We start from the raw sequence: 18,251 nt of genomic DNA on the forward strand, positions 1-18,251 counted from the left end.
TCCAGTTTGATGACAGCTACAGTTTGATTGATTTGCAAGCAGGAGCGCACATATGAAACGGGAGATCTTCACTCGGGATGTACTGGGCTACTGATCGTGGATGTAAAGTTGAATGAAACCTGTCTTCTCTGTTATTGATCATGGAGTTTCGTTTTGTGTTTTTTGATCACACATAAACAGTAGGCTAGTAATTGCGCACTATAAATTGACGAGAAGCTTTGCGTGATTAATGCGGTGAGTTACCTCTGGGCTTGAGTGTAAACATGATTTAAACGTTGAACTTCAATATCCAATTAGGGGAAATTCATTGATCATGTAGCCTATTACGGTTGGATTAATAACCATGCCTGTGTTTCAACCATAGGTGAAATTTAAGAATCAAATGAAGTAATTGATATGCATTGTCACATTCAATAACATCATCCAATGCATTTCCCCGGTTTTAAAAACCTCAGGCTCGGACGATCTGAGATGGCGACCTCCGCGACCTCCTCTCCCCTCGCCGTGTTCCTGCTGCCTGTGCTCCTGCTGCTGCGTGCGCATCCGGGCCACACGGCCTCCAAGAGCATCGCGTGCGAGGCCATCACCGTGCCCATGTGCAAGGGCATCGGCTACAACCTCACCTACATGCCCAACCAGTTCAACCACGACACCCAGGAGGAGGTGGGCCTGGAGGTGCACCAGTTCTGGCCGCTGGTGCGCATCCACTGCTCGGCGGACCTGCTGTTCTTCCTGTGCAGCATGTACACCCCCATCTGCATCCCGGACTACCGGAAGCCCGTGCCGCCGTGCCGGTCGGTGTGCGAGCGCGCCAAGCGCGGCTGCTCGCCGCTAATGAGCCAGTACGGCTTCGAGTGGCCGGAGCGGATGGGCTGCGAGGACCTCCCGGAGCTGGGCGACGCCGACCGTCTCTGCATGGACCGCAACAGCAGCGAGGTTACCGCCCCCACGCCGGCGCCGGCGCCCAAACCCCCGCCGCACGGCCCCCCCCCCCCGCCGCCGCCCCCCGCCGCCGCCGCCGCCCCCCAAAGCCCGCGCCCCCCAGGAGTGCGACTGCCGCTGCCGCCGCCCGCTGGTGCCCGTGGAGGGCGGGGCGCCGCCGGCCTCCCGCTACCGGACCGGCCCCGTGGCGGCGTGCGCCCAGCCCTGCCGGCAGCCTCACTTCACCCAGGACGAGCACGCCTTCACCGGCCTGTGGCTGGGCCTGTGGTCCGTGCTCTGCTTCCTGTCCACGCTCGCCACCGTCGCCACCTTCCTCATCGACCGCGGCCGCTTCAAGTACCCGGAGCTGCCCATCGTCTACCTGGCGGCGTGCTACCTGTGCGTGTCCCTGGGGTATCTGGTGAGGCTGGCGGCGGGCCACGAGAGGGTGGCGTGCTCCGAGGACCGCCAGCGCGTCCTCTACGACGCCCAGGGGCCGGCGCCGTGCACGCTGGTCTTCCTGCTCGTCTACTTCTTCGGCATGGCCGGCTCCATCTGGTGGGTGGTCCTCTCGCTCACCTGGTTCTTGGCGGCGGGGTTGAAGTGGGGCAGCGAGGCGATCGCCGGCTACTCCCAGTACTACCACCTGGCGGCGTGGCTCCTCCCCAGCGTCAAGACCGTCGCCGTGTTGTCCCTGGGCTCGGTGGACGGGGACGCGGTGGCGGGCATCTGCTATGTGGGCAACCAGAGCGTGGAGAGCCTCCGCTGGTTCGTGCTGGCGCCGCTGGTGGTCTACCTCTTCACCGGCTCGCTCTTCCTCCTCGCCGGCTTCGTGGCGCTCTTCCGTATCCGCAGCGTCATCAAGCAGGGCGGGACCAAGACGGACAAGCTGGAGCACCTGATGGTGCGTCTGGGGCTCTTCACGGTGCTTTACACGGTGCCCGCCGGCGCCGTGGCGGCCTGCCTGGCGTACGAGCAGCACCTGCGGCCCCGGTGGGAGCGGGCGCTGGCGTGCACCTGCCAGGCGGACCGCCATCAGCAGCGCCCGGGGCCCGACCACGCCGTCTTCATGCTCAAGTACTTCATGAGCCTGGTGGTGGGGATCACCTCGGGGGTGTGGGTGTGGTCGGGGAAGACGCTGGAGGCGTGGGGGAGGGCCCTGGCCAGGTGTCGGCCCCGCCGGGGCCACAAGCCCTCCGGGGCCTCCGTGTACAGAGAGGCCGGCGCCTCGCTCTCGGACCGCGCCGGGGCCTCCCAGACGGACCACAAGCCCCTGGCTCACCCCTCGGTCTGACCTGACCGACCCCTGGATGCAGAAGAAGCCTAACTTATTGAACTCAGTTGTAAATGATGCACCGTCTTTTTTTTTTCTCTCTCCCTGTATTTATACTTGAAATCTTCAAAGAAGAAACCTGCTTAAAACAATGTTTTGGGAGAATATAGAATCAAATCGTGTATTTTTGTATAAAGGTCATAGTTGAATGTGCCAGTGACTGAAGCCATGTTGGTTTAAATTGCGAGCAGATTTTAATTAAGTGTAAATGTCACAGCCAGTTAGGAAGCTGTAAACCGTGACGTGGCTAACGAGGATGCAGGTTACCGGGAGATGACTCGATGCCCCAGTGACAACAGCATTGCCACATTCTGTTTTGTGTAGCCTAGAGTGAGGATAGATAATCACTATTTATTTGTGTGTATGTTTTATTTAAAGTGTTGGTCAAGGACGGATATGTTGTTAGGATTGCAGTGCTCATTGTGTGAAATCTGTTTCCATGTATGTGATAATGGGACATTGTAGATGTATTGTACTCATGTGCAGGGTTAAGAACATCTACCTACAAATCTATTAAGTGTAACTGGTGGTGAACGGTGAGAAGAGTTTTTACTAAACGCTTGCTGAACTGCTACTCTCCAACATAGAGGAAGCGGTCTAGTTTAGTATATACTGCCCCCATGTGGCAGGTTTCTGTAACTACAATGGCACTTCAGTAGGTTTGAGCCCATCTTTCTCAAGCATGGTCTACCCCTCCTGCTCTCTCTCAAGCTGTACTATAAAATTAGAGATATTTTAATGTTTTGTATTTACAATGTGCCTGTCTAAGTAGTCCGTAGTAGCTGTGATGTTGGTAAAATGTCATTCAATAGTGAGGTGATGTGTGAGATATCCCTTCAACATATTGCTTTTGTTGACAAAATATTGATTGCTTTTGAAATGTTATAATCTGTTAAGATCTCACTGATGCTCATAGATGATTAAAATCAGGCTTCAAATTCAAATGTAAAGAATGTGAATCTTGTGGTGAGAATAGGAGTCGCTTCTCCTTGTTGATTTAGATCAGCTTTTCACGAGAAAGACACTCATTCTATACAGTTTATTAAAATACAGCAACTGAAAATGATCTCAATTTACAAACTGATACATTTCACAGCTAAGGGCCTACATAGTAAGCAAAGAAAACCGTCAGTGTCCTCTCCCGGTCGTGTGTGTGTGAAACTACACCACAGGGTAGCTCCAAAGGGTGTGTGTGTGTGTGTGTGTGTCCACGTGTTTGTGTACGCCATCTCTAAGACAGCACAGCGTGGGAGTGTTGGACGCCCACCAGGTTGTCCGCGCTGAGAGATCTCTTCATGGCGTTCTTGCTGATGTCCTTGTACTTGTCCTCACACAGTCTGGAGATAGCCTGGACATGACATGAAAAATCAGGAAATGAAATATCAACAACACAATGACACCCGCCAGCCAACGACATCAACATAAAACCCCCTCATTCAACAGAATGATGACACCCACAACAGAATAGGAGTTTCCCTGTGTGGACACTAATATTCCAAGAGTGCAACACCATATTCTGCCCCCCCTTCAACGAGTGCACACAGCAGGAGTTCCTGATCTACCGTAGTCCCCTCACCTCTAGTTTCTGGGCGCGCTGGTTGCTCAGGGACTCCAGAGGGAAGCTCAGGCTGTTCTCGTCGGCCAGCGAGCGCAGGTCAAAGTAGTACTTGGCGTAAACGCTGGCCGGAACGTTGATGTTGAACTGGAGCAGCTCCAGGAAGTGTCTCTCCATCTCGTTCCTGTGGGAGAGGGAGGGTCAGGTCTCCCGTTATGGCCTGCGCAGTAGTTCCATGTCGGGTGTGTTGTTGGGGGAAACGCTGGGCTTTATTGGGGAGAGGGGCGGAGGGATACACTCGCATGTCCTCCACAGTCATGTCTTTATTGGGGAGAGGGGCGGAGGGATACACTCACATGTCCTCCACAGTCATGTCTTTATTGGGGAGAGGGGCAGAGGGATACACTCACGTCCTCCACAGTCATGTCTTTATTGGGGAGAGGGGCGGAGGGATACACTCACATGTCCTCCACAGTCATGTCTTTATTGGGGAGAGGGGCGGAGGGATACACTCACATGTCCTCCACAGTCATGTCTTTATTGGGGAGAGGGGCGGAGGGATACACTCACATGTCCTCCACAGTCATGTCTCTATTGGGGAGAGGGGCGGAGGGATACACTCACATGTCCTCCACAGTCATGTCTCTATTGGGGAGAGGGGCGGAGGGATACACTCACACGTCCTCCACAGTCATGTCTTTATTGTGGGAGAGGGGCGGAGGGATACACTCACATGTCCTCCACAGTCATGTCTTTATTGGGGAGAGGCGCGGAGGGATACACTCACATGTCCTCCACAGTCATGTCTTTATTGGGGAGAGGGGCGGAGGGATACACTCACATGTCCTCCACAGTCATGTCTTTATTGTGGGAGAGGGGCGGAGGGATACACTCACATGTCCTCCACAGTCATGTCCTTCAGGATCTGGCAGTAGTCCACGTTCCACACCGCCTGGTCGTCCCACACCTTCAAATCAAATCAAACTTTATTTATATAGCGCATTTCATACACAGAGGCAACACAATGCGCTTTACAGAGAACAAGGGAGGGGGGGCATAGGTCCCACCCCTACATATTCCAGAGGGAAGCAAAAAAAACAGTTTCACCCGGGGGCCAGATAAGTGAGCTGTAAAAATTCTTCCCTGACCTCTCTCAACGAGACGATGGAGCAAGCTCCCGGGACATGTCTGTCTATTAGCTAAGAACATAGAGGCCTTAGATAAGGCCTTAGATAACCTTCGAGGCCAGCAGGATGGCGCCCAGCACAATGCGCTTCCAGTTACACGGACAGATGTCCATCTCTGCGTAGGTCAACAGCCGCTCCAGGTACACCTGAGGACCGAGGGGGAACAGACCTACATTGATTCATTTGCACTTTTGTATAACAGAGAACAACAATAACAATAGAGATTGTGCAGGTGAACATCTAGAAAACCCCAAAGGGCTTATAAAATCAACATCACCTCTAAATCATGGGTACATAATCATTAGTAAATTTAATGTTTTTTTTTTAAAATAGACACGCTTACCAAATACTCAACAATTAAAACATAGCCAGGTTGTGACACACCACTGTGGTAGACTGACTCACACTCTCTCTCTCGCACATACACACACACACACACACACACACACACACACACACACACACACACACACACACACACACACACACACACACACACACACACACACACACACACACACACAATTAAAACTAGCCAGGTTGTGACACCACTGTGTGGTAGACTGACTCACACACTCTCTCTAACACACACACACACACACACACACACAATTAAAACATAGCCAGGTTGTGACACCACTGTGTGGTAGACTGACTCACACACTCTCTCTCTAACACACACACACACACACACACACACACACACACACACACACACACACACACACACACAATTAAAACATAGCCAGGTTGTGACACCACTGTGTGGTAGACTGACTCACACACTCTCTCTCACACACACACACACACACACACACACACACACACACACACACACACACACACAGATTACCAGTGTGACGATGGCACACTCTGCGGTGAGCTGGGCCGAGCTGAAGAGCGTGCGGACGAAGCGGTAGATGAGCTTGTGTTCAGGGTCCACGGTGGCGTAGTCATCTGGAACCTTCTCTCGCTGGGACAGAACACAAGGGACAGCCGGCTCAGTTCGCAGTCACACAACAAGACGGCGAACACACACACACACACACACACTCTCTCTCTCACACACACACACACACACACACAGCGGGCGGCGGTTGTCCATCACAGAACTCACCGTTAACGGGTGCTTCTTTTCATCAAATATATCCACAGAGCGGTTTGAATCCCTGATGACAAAAAAAGAGCTGTTAACCCCTTACAAACCAGAGGCAACACCGGTCGCTTCCACAAGCTACGCCGACATAACATTAGTCTGTCTAGTGACATGATGACGATCCAGATGAAACCTACCTGTTTTTTATGTGATAGTATATCGCCAGTGTGACACTAGAACAGAAAGAAAGACAGACAGACGGTGAGCCCTCGCAAAGACAAGCACCCCAGCTCCTAAGAGAGACCGGCGGGAATGGCACCCCAGCTCCTAAGAGAGACCATCGGAATGGCGGAGTGTGTTTGAGAGGGGAAGGAGGGACCCTCACCATTTCACGGTGCTCTTCAAGTTGGGCTGGCTGACTGTGCTGTCGTCAATGAAGATTGTGGAGCATGAGCTGTATTTCTTAGTCAGGAGCCCAGGGGACATCTGTGTGTGTGTGTGTGTGTGTGTGTGTGTGTGTGTTTATGTGTGATAGAGAGAAACAGAGTGTAAGTGAAAGGCGGACGATAAGACTACATCTGGTCTCTGTCCAGATCTCTCCATCAAAGTCACATCATTGCTTCAGACGGATTAAGTTTAGCACTCACATGATTCAAGTAATTACTTTTCCTCTTCTCTCTCACTGACGGAGGGAAACAGACAGATGAGTGGAACAACCGGCGCACGACAGCGTGATTTAGACACAACCGCCAGTCACTCATGCCTTTGTTTCTCCGTTAAACACCTGAGAGACTCACCGTCTGTCTGGGACTTGTTGAGGAAGATGGTGCTGGCCCGTGGATGGTCAGAAGGGTTGGACTCCTGCGCCAGTTCTGAAAGAGAGAATTAAGATGACGTTTGGCAAACAGACAGCATCAGCAGGTTAAATAAATAAATAAAAACACACCAAGGATCAACTCTGGCTATGGATAACACTATGAAACGCAATAACTTGGCAAATAGCTACACTGCTGAATCTTGATTTTCAAGAAAGGCTTATATCACATGAAGTGCACTGCATCCGCTGTGGATGTAGCATGTCCGTAGAATATTCTCTCTCCTATGATGCTTTTAGCTTCTCTCACTCTGAAATGTAATTTAATGCAATGTATTGCTTTATAAATGTTCTTAGCCGGTAGACAAACATACTCCTGGAGCTTGCTCGATCGCCTGAGAGGGGTCAGGGAAGAATTTTTACAGCTCACTTATCTGGCCCCCGGGTGATTACAGTTTTTTTTGCTTCCCTCTGGAATATGTAGAGAGTGGGTCGTATGCCCACCTCCCTTGTTCTCTGTAAAGCGCATTGTGTTGCCTCTGGGTATGAAATGCGCTCTACAAATAAAGCTTTGATTGATTGATTGACTGCAACCGCTTGCTTAGTTAGGGCCCGCTGCTGGTCCCGGTGCATCACCGGAGCCCATTGATCGCTTGAGGTGTGTCTCCATTGATGACGCATTCTTAACCGTGCACTTACCGTCTGGGACCTCTCTGTCGCTGATGTGTTGCAGGTAGGTCCCGGTGTCCTCGCTCACGTCCTCGGTGGTGGTGATCGGGTAGTCCTCCAGCTCGTACTCTCTCCGGGGGGTCTTCGGGCTCCCCCCGGGGGACATGCAGCACGAGACGGTGGCCCCCATGACTGAGCAATTAACTTAGACCCTGACTAGGCTACCACTGCATCCCATGCAACTCAGAAACACACTCACTGTTATAACATCAGACCAAAACGCTGATGTCAGGTTTCAAGATGTCACATCTGTTCTGTGGCTTGTTAGCATTGACCACATATATAGGGTTTAACGTTATATCTGAACACCATCCACACTGAACAGCTGACCGCTTCTCGTTTTCAGGGCGTGTGCGCAGAGGCATAGCGCATTAATACGTCAAGCAGATATCGAGAGGCTTGATCGGTTAATTCAGCTACTCAAGCCAAAACAGACGGCTAAATCCTTATTTTTTTTGGGGCGATGCACTGCAGTGGATCCCAAAAGATGACCAGCTACCAGGCCAGCACTAGCTAGCGTTCCTCTAGCTAATCTTGATCTGATGTAGCCAGTGCTAACTCCACATTCACTTGTCAGTCAATCTGGGGCTCTTCAAAGACTCGCCATGCATGAGGTCTGGAGACAACGTGCACATTCCATAAAACTAGGTAGAAAATAGTAATATCCAAGGGGATCAAGCAATACAATGAATAGATAGCCTATGCTAGCTAGGTAACGATTGCAAACCACTGGTACTGCAGTTGACCGCCGTGTGTTGCTTCGTTTTAGCTCCGCCGGCGTATCTGTCAACGGTCTAGTTTGAAAGGCGGAGCTAAAGATGAACCGCTGTGGTGCAATGAGGGAGCACAGGGGGTGTTAAACCTTCCAGGAGGAGCTAAAGATGAACCGCTGTGGTGCAATGAGGGAGTATTAAACCTTCCAGGCGGAGCTAAAGATGAACCGCTGTGGTGCAATGAGGGAGGTCAGGGGGTATTAAACCTTCCAGGCGGAGCGGGATACATCGGACGGAGCTGAGAAGCGCTAGGAAATCCAATGTTGCCGGTACACCGCGGGGAGGTATATGCATATCATACCGAACAGCCCTTCTAGTCTTCAGAATCCGCTTCAACCAACAGGCGACCTCCCATTTTAAACGCGTCCACCCCATTGGGCAGAAATACCTTTAGTTCTCGTCAGTGATTGGTGGAAAGCATATTGTTACATACGACCGGCCCACCGGATGTATGTACTGTTCTGCATTCACGGCATGAGGGGACATTTCAACGACTTTAATCGATAATGGCACTAGTTCCTTATGTGGAGAACCCCTTGCCCGCACTATCTAAACTACATAATTCGTCCGCGGAGTTTCATTTCGCTAACCGCCACCTCACCCTCGCCCAGGATTGGAAACAGCTGGGAGTAGCCGCCGTCGTATGGGACGCCGTGAGTGACACGTTTGAATCGCACGTTTGGCTCCCGAGGGCCCCAAAGGGTTGCTTTGGTTTCAAAATATGTCTAACAGTATACCCTACCACTGCACATCCATAACTCTTTGGCGCTGACGATCTAACTTCTCCATTTCATGAATAATACAATACATGTAATGTATTGCTTTATAAATGTTCTTCACCGGTAGAGAAACATACTCCTGGAGCTTGCTCGATCGCCTTGTTGAGAGGGGTCAGGGAAGAATTTTTACAGCTCACTTATCTGGCCCCCGGGTGATTACTGTTTTTTTTTGCTTCCCTCTGGAATATGTAGAGTGGGTCGTATGCCCACCTCCCTTGTTCTCTGTAAAGCGCATTGTGTTGCCTCTGGGTATGAAATGCGCTATACAAATAAAGCTTTGATTGATTGATTGATGAATTCACCCCAACCTCTCACTCTTCCCGCAGGCTGTGGTCCTGTGTATGTACCTGGAACTAGGACAGGTCGATTTAAAGGGAAAGGTGGCCATTGAGCTGGGCGCCGGGACTGGGCTGGTGGGAATCGTCGCAGCCTTGCTAGGTGAGAATCACCTTATAACATGGCGAACTGCGCCATCCTGACTGTGCCACTGACCGTGATCAGCCAACTGCAACAAACAGGACCAGACCTGGAAATTACATTATAATCCCATCATGATCTTCCCCCCTCAGGTGCCCGAGTGACCATCACAGACCGGGAGCCGGCCTTGGATTTCCTGGCTGCCAATGTGAAGGCCAATTTAGCACCAGAGCAGCAGGGGGCAGTGCAGGTCTCCGAGCTGACGTGGGGCGAGGAGCTAGCGCGCTACCCAGTAGGGGGCTTTGACATAGTGCTGGGAGCAGACATCGTGTACCTGGAGGACACGTTTGTGAGCTTGCTACGGACCCTGGAGCACCTATGCTCAGAGAACACTGTGGTGTTACTCTCCTGCAAGATCCGCTACGAGAGAGACACCAGGTTCCTGGACATGCTGAAGCAGAGGTTCTCCGTGGAGGAGGTCCACTATGAGAGCCAGAGGGACATTCACGTTTACAGGGCTGTGAAGCGTCCAGCCAGGACGGATCTCTGAAGGAGCCCCCCGGAGTAGCCAGGGTCCCTCGCTCGCGATCGGACGGACCGACGCGTTTGACTAGTCAGTCGATCACAGACCGCTCAGCTTTCTCTCACAGTAACTTTTGGCGTGAGACTACTCGATCAGTCTCCCGATTCTTATCTGTAGGCGTTGTGGTCTGGATAGAAATGCTTATATATTGACCCATACATGGCAGGGGAGGGGGGGTATAGGAGTATGATTTTTCAACGAAATTCGTAAATAAACTAAGCGATCTGATGCACTTGGTGAACACACCCAGTGAAAAGAAGATGGCCGACCTCCCCTCTCACACCGGAGTGGCAGAGAAGTTGGGCGCTTCTGGGAAGTCTTCCAGCCAGAAAGGTCAGAGGTCAGAAATGGGGATTAATTTGAAAAGACCCAGGCTGGTTAAAAGTTATACCAGAAACACATTTATTAACAGCTGCCAAAAATGTAATAGCTCTAATATAATTGTTTTTGCTTTTCATACAAGTGATGCTGACTTTAATACAAAATATAAATGGCAACAAAAGTTGTTTAAAAAAAAAGAAAAGAAATAAAGGATACAATGACTATGACAGAATAATACCATATGGCATTCTGTTATCCAATCAAACAGAAGACTGGTTCAATTCCACATTGGTTGACTTACATCTGTCGGATGTAAAAGTTGGACCATGCAGTGGAGGTTTATGACAATGCCGATCCCTTTACAGTGTCATAATGTTTCACTTGTCCTTGTCAGAGCTGTTGGGAACCAAGTTTACTCCACAATGGAAGTAGAACTATGTGTAGGGGGGGCAGGGATATACAAACAACAATTAATGCCACTCAGACCCAAAGCTCGATACACAAGACCCATCGCCTCCAGTCAAATGTCCAAAAAATGCAATTAGAGTTCAGGCATTCGATGGGTTCCGTTTGAGCTGCTCGTTAAGTTCACACTTCATCCGCAGCTTTGTTAGTTGTTGGAGATGATGTCACTAACATTTTCCCCCCCAGCTACATTAACCACAGATCAATTCTCCAACCCTACCAAATGTTTTGTTTCCATGGGTTTTTTTTTTTTTTTTATCTACCAAAGCTGGTATTAAAGAGGCAGAATGACATGATAAACCAAGTCTAGCTCAAAAAAAAAAGATAATACGTTCCATGACAGTTCATTTACATTTCAATTAAGTGTTAGTAAGGTAACAGAAGCTTTAAAGCAATCAGAACAGTACATGTACAAGTGTTGCACCCGGTGAAGATGATAACCTCTCCAAACCATCGTCAATTCCTGGGTCGGGTATAACTAAAAGCTTCCATAACAGACTTGGAGGTGGGCAGCGGAGTCGTCCACAGCTGGTGATGCTTCTGAGTGTTTTCCTGGCGCAGAGGTTGCAGGCGACTGGGTTTCCCAGCCAGAGATGGGCTGAGCGCACCACCCAACGTCTCCACAGGGGACCCCCCACCACCCAACGTCTCCACAGGGGACCCCCCACCACCCAACGTCTCCACAGGGGACCCCCCTTTGCTGGGTGAACTCTTCAGAGGGACAGAGGTCTCCCCCTCCATCCTTCAGACTGAACGGCCACTCCTGATTGTATTAAGTTCATATGTGTTTCAAGTTGTAAAATAAAGGTTAAAAAAATCTCAAAGTAGGAGGAGGAAGGGGCAGTAGGGGCTCGGGGGAAGGGGGGCTCGTCTTTTTAGTCCTATGCCAGCGCGTGTGCCTCTGAAGAGACACTAGCGTTTGTTTTGTGTTTGTTTTTTGTCAAGAAGACGGGTAGAAAAACGGGGGTGGGGTCCGGATGCATGGCTCTGTCTGTGCTGAGTCTCTGTACATGAGGACCACCGGCCCCTGGGGGCCCCGGCTGCTACTCAGATTTGTGGCAGTACAAGTCTTTGAGCGCTTTCAGTTCCTCGATGAGCGTTTTGTTCTGGTTCTCCAGCACGGCCACGCGGTTCTCCAGACACTTGACGTACTCCTTCTTCTTCCTACGGCACTCCCGGGCCGCCTCCCTGTGGGCGGAGCAAAGCAGTGAGTGCCAGTCCGGCCCCCCTCAACACATTCTACTCTATTCTAGGGCTGGGTATCGTTTCGAATTTCAAGAATCGATTCGATTCCGATTCACAAGGTTCAGAATGGATTATCACGATTCAATTCGATTCAATATCGATTCGGTTAGTGTTACTAAAAACTTTTTTTTTTTTGTTGCTGTAACCTTAATTACATGACTGCCAAGTTATGCAACACATCAATACTAGGGCTGGGTATCGATACTGATTTCCAAAAATAAATGACTGAATCATTGAATGAATTAATGAACTATTCATTCCTTCATTCATTAAATAAAAGATCGATTTTGGGATTCATGAATCGATTTATTTTAACCGAGCCCTACACGCGACCCGTACCTGTTCTTCATAAGCCGCACCTCCCTCTTGCGCGTGACCTCCTCGGTGCCCCCCTGGGCGGGGAGCGCGGGGGACGAGGCCATGACCACCCCCGGGGCGATGGTGCTGGCGGGCGCCGTGCGGATCTGGTAGGCCTGGACGTCGCCGGAGGCGGCTGGGAAGACGGGCAGCGACAGAGCGGTCAGGAGACGACGGGGAGATCACATTAAGACACGCCCCCCCCACCTCCAAACAGCTGATCTGTTTTCTCACCTTGCACGACCACTTGATTGCTGGGCACCAGGATCTGCTGACCGTCGCTGGTCTGGGCGTACTGCAGGATGGTGGCGCCCTGCTGCCCCCCGGTGTTGGTCATGGTGAGGGTCTGGAGGCCCTGGACCCCGTCGGTGCCGTTGTTGGCCAGCTGGATGGCCCCGCCCTGGGTGATGGCGACTGCAGGGAGGAGCAGTGAGGAGACGGCGGACAGGTCAGGGGTCATAGGTCAGGGGCGTCGTCAAGTACCGACGAACAGGCGTAGAATTACACAAATGATACACGGAGATTCTTAAGGGCGTACGTTGTCCTTCTTAACGAAAATGGGTTCCTGTTAATATTTGGGTTAAATAAACGCTTTCACGCCGCCGTACTCGTCCCCCCGAAGTACGAACCTTCGGGGGTAACTCGCCGTGTTCACGCCAAAGGGGCGTGGGGGGGAGAGTTTCTACCCGCTGTCTGAACGCCATCTACATGGGGAGTTCTAGGGCAGGCATTCCCAAACTGAGGCGGGCCTCCCCTGGGGGCCCCAAAGAAATTCAGGAGAGGCGCGGAGGGATTATTAGGGGTAAAAAAAAATAAAAAATCTTCTTTTTTCTAATGAAACGTGATTTTAAAGGTCAGAAAATTTAAATCTAAATTGTGGATAGTGCAGAGAGAGCCTACCCCCACAGGCATGAATGTAATGTGCGAAAACGTCATAACGTTACCTAGCAACAGGTGCCACCAAGCTAACTTAGCTGTGTAACGTTATGGGCTAGCTAACGCTGCCTTGCAAAATGGACAAATTTGGGGGGTTGGGGAGCTGCGGGTGTGTCACTGTTTTCAGAAGGGAGGCCCACATTGATGGAGTTTGGGAACCCATGTTCTAGGGGGGTTCCCCCCAGGGTAAGAGTACAGGGGGCGTGGCCGGGGGGACTTACTGTACTGGCCACTGCTGGTCTGGTAGATGGGAGTGGGCATGGTGACCGTGGTGATGGCAGGGCTGTCGTCCTCGGACTTCTCCTCCTCGATCCGTGCGACCGCCGGCGAGTCCGATGAGAGGTCGTTCAGAATCTTCCTGCAGAGAGAGAGAACACGCACACGCCTCAGTCTCTCGACCTTTGACCTCATTTCACGATGCAACGCATCCTCAACACATCCTCCTCCCTCCTTGTCATTGCAAGAGGAAGTCTGAAGGAGAGGCAAGTTTATTTGTAGCACATTTCAGCAACAAGGTGCTTTACATGAGACATTAACAGCATCAAGACAAAGTGCAAGAAAGACATAAAAGGTTATATAAAACAAAATGCAAAAAAGGACATTTAAAACTAAATGCAGGAAAAATAAAATACAGGAATAAAAGTTACAGTGCAGTGTATGAATGAATAATTATTTGATTTAATTAAAAGCAGCGGCAAAAAAAAAGTCTTCAGTCTTGATTTTAAAAAAGAACTGAGAGTTGCAGCTGACAGCTGAAGGCCAAAAGATTCCGAAAACTTTGTCGTGACAGAAAATCGTCTTAGACTGGCTCAACAATCAATACAAGTTAACACAACACAACAACATACGGTACATTCCTAAAACCAGCACAGGGAATCATAGTAATATTATGCTTTTTTAAATTAACTATGTGCAAAGTGGTATAGTGTGTGTAAAGAGTTCTTCCTCGTTGTGTGTGTAAAGTCTTTATGGCAGTGGGAATAAAGGAGTTCTGATAAGTAGAAGTGTTGTAATAAGGGACCTTACCTGTAAGACGGGCGTCTGGACAGAATCTCTCTCCTCTTCTGGGAGTCCGTCACGCTGTCCACCGACTCCTGGGAGTCCTCGCTCTCGCCGATCGTGGAAATCTGCCACAGCCAAAGAGGCATCGGTCACCAGCAGAGCTCAGGGCCCATATTCACTTCACATCTCAGGGCGGAAAACAGCTCCTAACTTGCCGATTTAGGAGTAACATCTAAAAAATAATGGGCGTGTCACTCCTAATTTTAGAGCTAATTTTAGGGCTAAGAGTATTTCACAAAGCAATTATACCTCCTTCTACAGGTCTTCTATGTTGAAATCAGAGACACATCCCCTATCAGCCAATCACTGTGGGCGTAATGAGTACGCTTGTTCATGAAAAATGACATCATCCATCGCAATGATGTCAACCCCGCCCTTAATCTAGTTTAAGAGTTCTCCCAATCCCTTAGTGGGTCTGGTTGGTCTCAGCAGCTTTGTGAATAGGTGAAGAGGAAACTCTTAGCTAGAGACATTTAGCACTATTTGGGAGTAGTGGGAAGATAAAATGTTTTGTGAACATGAGCCCTGTGTCTCAGATCTGTGTGAGACACCTGACAGTGTAGCGCACAGTGAATTCATATCATCTGTGTGTGTGTGAGAGAGAGACAGAGAGAGGGAGAGAGAGAGAGAGGGGGAGGGAGAGAGAGAGAGGGAGAGAGAGAGAGGGGGAGGGAGAGAGAGAGGGGGGGGAGAGAGAGGGAGAGAGAGGGGGAGGGAGAGAGAGAGTGGGGGGGGGGGGAGAGAGAAAGGGAGGGAGAGAGAGAAGGGGAGGGAGAGAGAGAGGGGGAGAGAGAGGGGGAGGGAGAGAGAGGGGGAGGGAGAGAGAGAGAGGGGGGAGAGAGAGAGGGGGGAGAGAGAGAAAGGGAGAGAGGGGGAGGGAGAGAGAGAGAAAGGGAGAGAGGGAGAGGGAGAAAGGGGGGAGAGAGAGAAAGGGGGGGGGGGGGGGGGAGAGAGAGAAAGGGGGGGGGCATGCTCACCTGCACTGTCTGTACCTGTGGGGACTGGATGACGGAGGGCTGAGCCGCCTGGATGACCCCGTGCACCTGAACCGTCTGTCCGTTGGGCAGTTGCACCAGCGTGACCGTGTTCCCGCCGGACATCTGGCCCGCCGCCATGGTCACCTGCAGCACAGAGACCGCTGAGACACCACATATGGAGGTATGCGTGTATTTTACACATCTCATGTCTACTCTCGTCTCACCCACAAGCATGTAAAAAAAGACTGCCTTAGTTATGTGCTTCACGAGTATAAATACAGGTCTGAAATGAAGATATCTGGATTAGGGGGATCTACATTACAGCTGGAGGACTCAAAACCTGTGACATGTTTTGGACGTGTGGTGCACCATTGTCTTCCTGACCCGTCGGCCCCGCCCCCCCCCCTTCTCATCCCGTGAGTGATGATGTCTTGTGTGTCAAGTGTCAAATCATTTCAGTTTGGCTCATGTCCATGGGAAATAAACAAGGTTTGTGTTTACCGGTATATATGAGTGTACCTGCGCCAGAGTGGCAAGCTGCTGGGCCTCGGCCTCGGAAACAGTTTCACCTCCTTGTGCTTCTGCGCCCGCTTCCATGGTCATCTAGTTAGCTGGACAATAGGATGGGAACTAGGTGTTAGTAACTAGTGAATGTCAGTTAGAATAATAATTAATTACAGTTAAGCATAGCTGAAATTAGACATGAACTCAACTAAAGTCATGCATTTTCTGCAGTTAAAAATAGTTTTTAAATATTTATATAACTGATATAAATTGTATATAGCCAGATAATAAACATAGACTACTAGCTTGCTAGCTAACGTAGTTAATCAGCTTTAATGATCTGCATTTATGACTGGGCAAGTATTCTTGTGCAAGGTGGCGAGCTAGGCAGATAGACGAGAAGTGCATACTTGTCTCCTAACAAGTGCATACTTGTCTCCTAACGTTAGCTTAGCTGCATGTCCAAACTTGCTGCCGCCTTTTTCCATGTTGCTTAGCATTGGCTGGCTAGCTAGCATCTACCAGCTAACACAGGCTGGACTGTGGCTCCATGCGGGGTGGAAAGAAAACAGAATAAGAGACGATATGTATGAAATGTATTTATTTTTGGTTTTGTGCGACTGCCTAACCGCTAACCCAGCTTATCACGCTGGTTGTGGACCTATTGCTAATATAAGTGAGCTAGCTGTGCCAGTTCTAGAGCATGTATAGAAGCCAACTAGCTAGCTACACCTTTCCCAGCTAGCCAGCAAACCTGGACAGCACACCTTGCTTGGCTCTCCATGTATCTCGGTCTGGGTAATCAAATGGGAAAAATGGATTGAGCAATGCTAGCTCGATATGTAGCTAGTTTGATAGCGAACATGCTTAGCTTGTACATTAGTTGAGGTTGACTTCAGGACTAAGCCCCCACTCCCCTTTCCCAAGTCTCTCCCTCATAGCTAGCCTGCTAGCCTCCAGACTGACTCATTTGTGTGGGTCTGCAACACCGCCGCCATGATCTCTTTGTCTGTGCTGATCTTTCTAAAACACCTGTCTGAACAGTCTTCTATCTCTCTCCCACATCGGATGCTTATCCTCTTACCCGACACAGACTCGCTTCGTCACTCCCGGATCCGCGGAGCTCCACTTTTATTCAGACCGACACGTAAGAGACCGCGTCAGGCTGCACCTCCGTCGCGTCACCGAGAACAACAACGCGGAGAAGAGAAACGAGGGAGACGACGAGGATCAGCTCGTTCGACAGGGCCCGAGTCGAGACGAGTGAGGCCGAAGTGCCACGAGGTTTACCGAAATGTACCGAACGTTAGCGGACTTGTACGGAGAGTGAATCGAATTGCGCATGTACGAAAGTACACTGGTTCGGATGTAGCCTCGCGTCACCGGTCTCTCCTCGGGTAGCCTCGCGTCACCGGTCTCTCCTCGGGTAGCCTCGCGTCACCGGTCTCTCTTCGGGGGGAAGCAGGGGAGAAGAGTGGTGAATGGACATGGATGTCTATTTACTTCACTGCCTTAAGCCCGCCCCCTCATCCGGTTCGAGCCTGTAGAGCCCGCCTCCAACATCCGCTTGCTTTATTTTTCCTTAACCGGTAGTTCTCCTCGCATCTTCTTTTACAATTTTCGTCGGTGTTATGCCTGGTGATGCCATCGCGAATGTTATCTACTCTCAACTTCACCATGTGCAGCCTACAGTAAAAACATTACAACAACTGTTCTTCTTCCGGTCCAGACCGGATGATTATGCGATGCGTCATCGCGCTTCCGCTCTAGACCGGAGAAACATCTGCAAACGAGACAGGCCCCATCCCCAGACTAGTTCGGATGACCTTTAAGAAATATAATGATTACCGTAGTGTCAAAAATGTTCTCCACACAAGTGTATTGCGTAAATGATTGACTGCCTCTGGCTGAAAATGGAATGAGGAATTTAAAAGAAAGGGAAGACCAGGTGTGATAGGCTACATGTGTTTTGTAACCCTTGTAAGGTCACGCAGAATGATTACTATCTGTTCTATTCTATGCCGAATCTATGGATTTCATTAGGAAGTTGTGAAAAGCCAGATGGCTCATGCAAGGTTAGTTCCAGATGGGGGCAGTAGAACTCTTTCTCTGCAAGCTGTTTATTGACATTAGCCATTTACAAAGCCAGACAGACAGCACTCAATGACAGAGGGGTGGGGGTGAGGGGGTGTCACTT

At 50.4% G+C, this 18,251-nt stretch overlaps 3 protein-coding genes and 1 pseudogene across 5 annotated transcripts; 2 read left to right on the top strand and 2 right to left on the bottom strand.

The window, feature by feature from the left end:
- Positions 1–471: 471 nt before the first annotated feature.
- Positions 472–2,215, top strand: LOC311315814 (frizzled-5-like; annotated as a pseudogene). Its single transcript has one exon. The product of its transcript is annotated as a frizzled-5-like (transcript).
- Positions 2,216–3,361: 1,146 nt separating this feature from the next.
- On the bottom strand, positions 3,362–8,309 carry LOC311316135 (cyclin-Y-like protein 1). The gene is made up of 11 exons (XM_084446917.1): positions 7,606–8,309; positions 6,890–6,964; positions 6,740–6,774; positions 6,478–6,578; positions 6,290–6,325; positions 6,114–6,165; positions 5,850–5,969; positions 5,047–5,142; positions 4,706–4,776; positions 3,831–3,993; positions 3,362–3,602 (listed from the first exon to the last, which is right to left on the bottom strand). Exons 1-11 carry the CDS (start codon positions 7,763–7,765, stop codon positions 3,486–3,488), a joined length of 1,026 nt encoding a protein of 341 aa, XP_084303043.1. The 5' UTR covers positions 7,766–8,309; the 3' UTR covers positions 3,362–3,485.
- A 589-nt stretch (positions 8,310–8,898) lies between these two features.
- mettl21a (methyltransferase 21A, HSPA lysine) lies at positions 8,899–10,236 on the top strand. The gene is made up of 3 exons (XM_084446923.1): positions 8,899–9,061; positions 9,514–9,625; positions 9,757–10,236. Exons 1-3 carry the CDS (start codon positions 8,915–8,917, stop codon positions 10,152–10,154), a joined length of 657 nt encoding a protein of 218 aa, XP_084303049.1. The 5' UTR covers positions 8,899–8,914; the 3' UTR covers positions 10,155–10,236.
- Positions 10,237–10,425: 189 nt separating this feature from the next.
- On the bottom strand, positions 10,426–17,246 carry LOC311316137 (cyclic AMP-responsive element-binding protein 1-like). Of its 2 annotated transcripts, none has more exons than XM_084446920.1 (8): positions 17,139–17,246; positions 16,070–16,161; positions 15,551–15,694; positions 14,538–14,638; positions 13,733–13,869; positions 12,810–12,989; positions 12,558–12,711; positions 10,426–12,161 (listed from the first exon to the last, which is right to left on the bottom strand). In XM_084446920.1, exons 2-8 carry the CDS (start codon positions 16,151–16,153, stop codon positions 12,017–12,019), a joined length of 945 nt encoding a protein of 314 aa, XP_084303046.1. In that variant the 5' UTR covers positions 16,154–16,161; positions 17,139–17,246; the 3' UTR covers positions 10,426–12,016. The 2 variants fall into 2 exon arrangements, with proteins under 2 accessions (XP_084303046.1, XP_084303045.1); XM_084446919.1 differs by having other exon boundaries at positions 16,052–16,161.
- Between the last annotated feature and the right edge of the window lie 1,005 nt (positions 17,247–18,251).

Source organism: Borostomias antarcticus, assembly GCF_949987555.1.
Source record: "Borostomias antarcticus genome assembly, chromosome: 12".
Lineage (NCBI taxonomy): Eukaryota > Metazoa > Chordata > Actinopteri > Stomiiformes > Stomiidae > Borostomias > Borostomias antarcticus.

Bases quoted from the DNA above. Each gene is read 5' to 3' on its own strand.
- LOC311316135 (XM_084446917.1), bottom strand. From the start codon at position 7,765: ATGGGGGCCACCGTCTCGTGCTGCATGTCCCCCGGGGGGAGCCCGAAG. The intron at 5,970-6,113 runs GTGAGTTCTGTG...GTTCTGTCCCAG, and splicing joins AAAAGAAGCACCCGTTAACG to CGAGAGAAGGTTCCAGATGA. The intron at 3,994-4,705 runs GTGAGTGTATCC...CCTCTCCCACAG, and splicing joins GACATGACTGTGGAGGACAT to GAACGAGATGGAGAGACACT.
- mettl21a (XM_084446923.1), top strand. From the start codon at position 8,915: ATGGCACTAGTTCCTTATGTGGAGAACCCCTTGCCCGCACTATCTAAA. The intron at 9,062-9,513 runs GTGAGTGACACG...CTCTTCCCGCAG, and splicing joins CCGCCGTCGTATGGGACGCC to GCTGTGGTCCTGTGTATGTA. The intron at 9,626-9,756 runs GTGAGAATCACC...TTCCCCCCTCAG, and splicing joins AATCGTCGCAGCCTTGCTAG to GTGCCCGAGTGACCATCACA.
- LOC311316137 (XM_084446919.1), bottom strand. From the start codon at position 16,153: ATGACCATGGAAGCGGGCGCAGAAGCACAAGGAGGTGAAACTGTTTCC. The intron at 14,639-15,550 runs GTGAGCATGCCC...TGGCTGTGGCAG, and splicing joins CACAGGTACAGACAGTGCAG to ATTTCCACGATCGGCGAGAG. The intron at 12,162-12,557 runs GTACGGGTCGCG...CTCCGCCCACAG, and splicing joins GTGCGGCTTATGAAGAACAG to GGAGGCGGCCCGGGAGTGCC.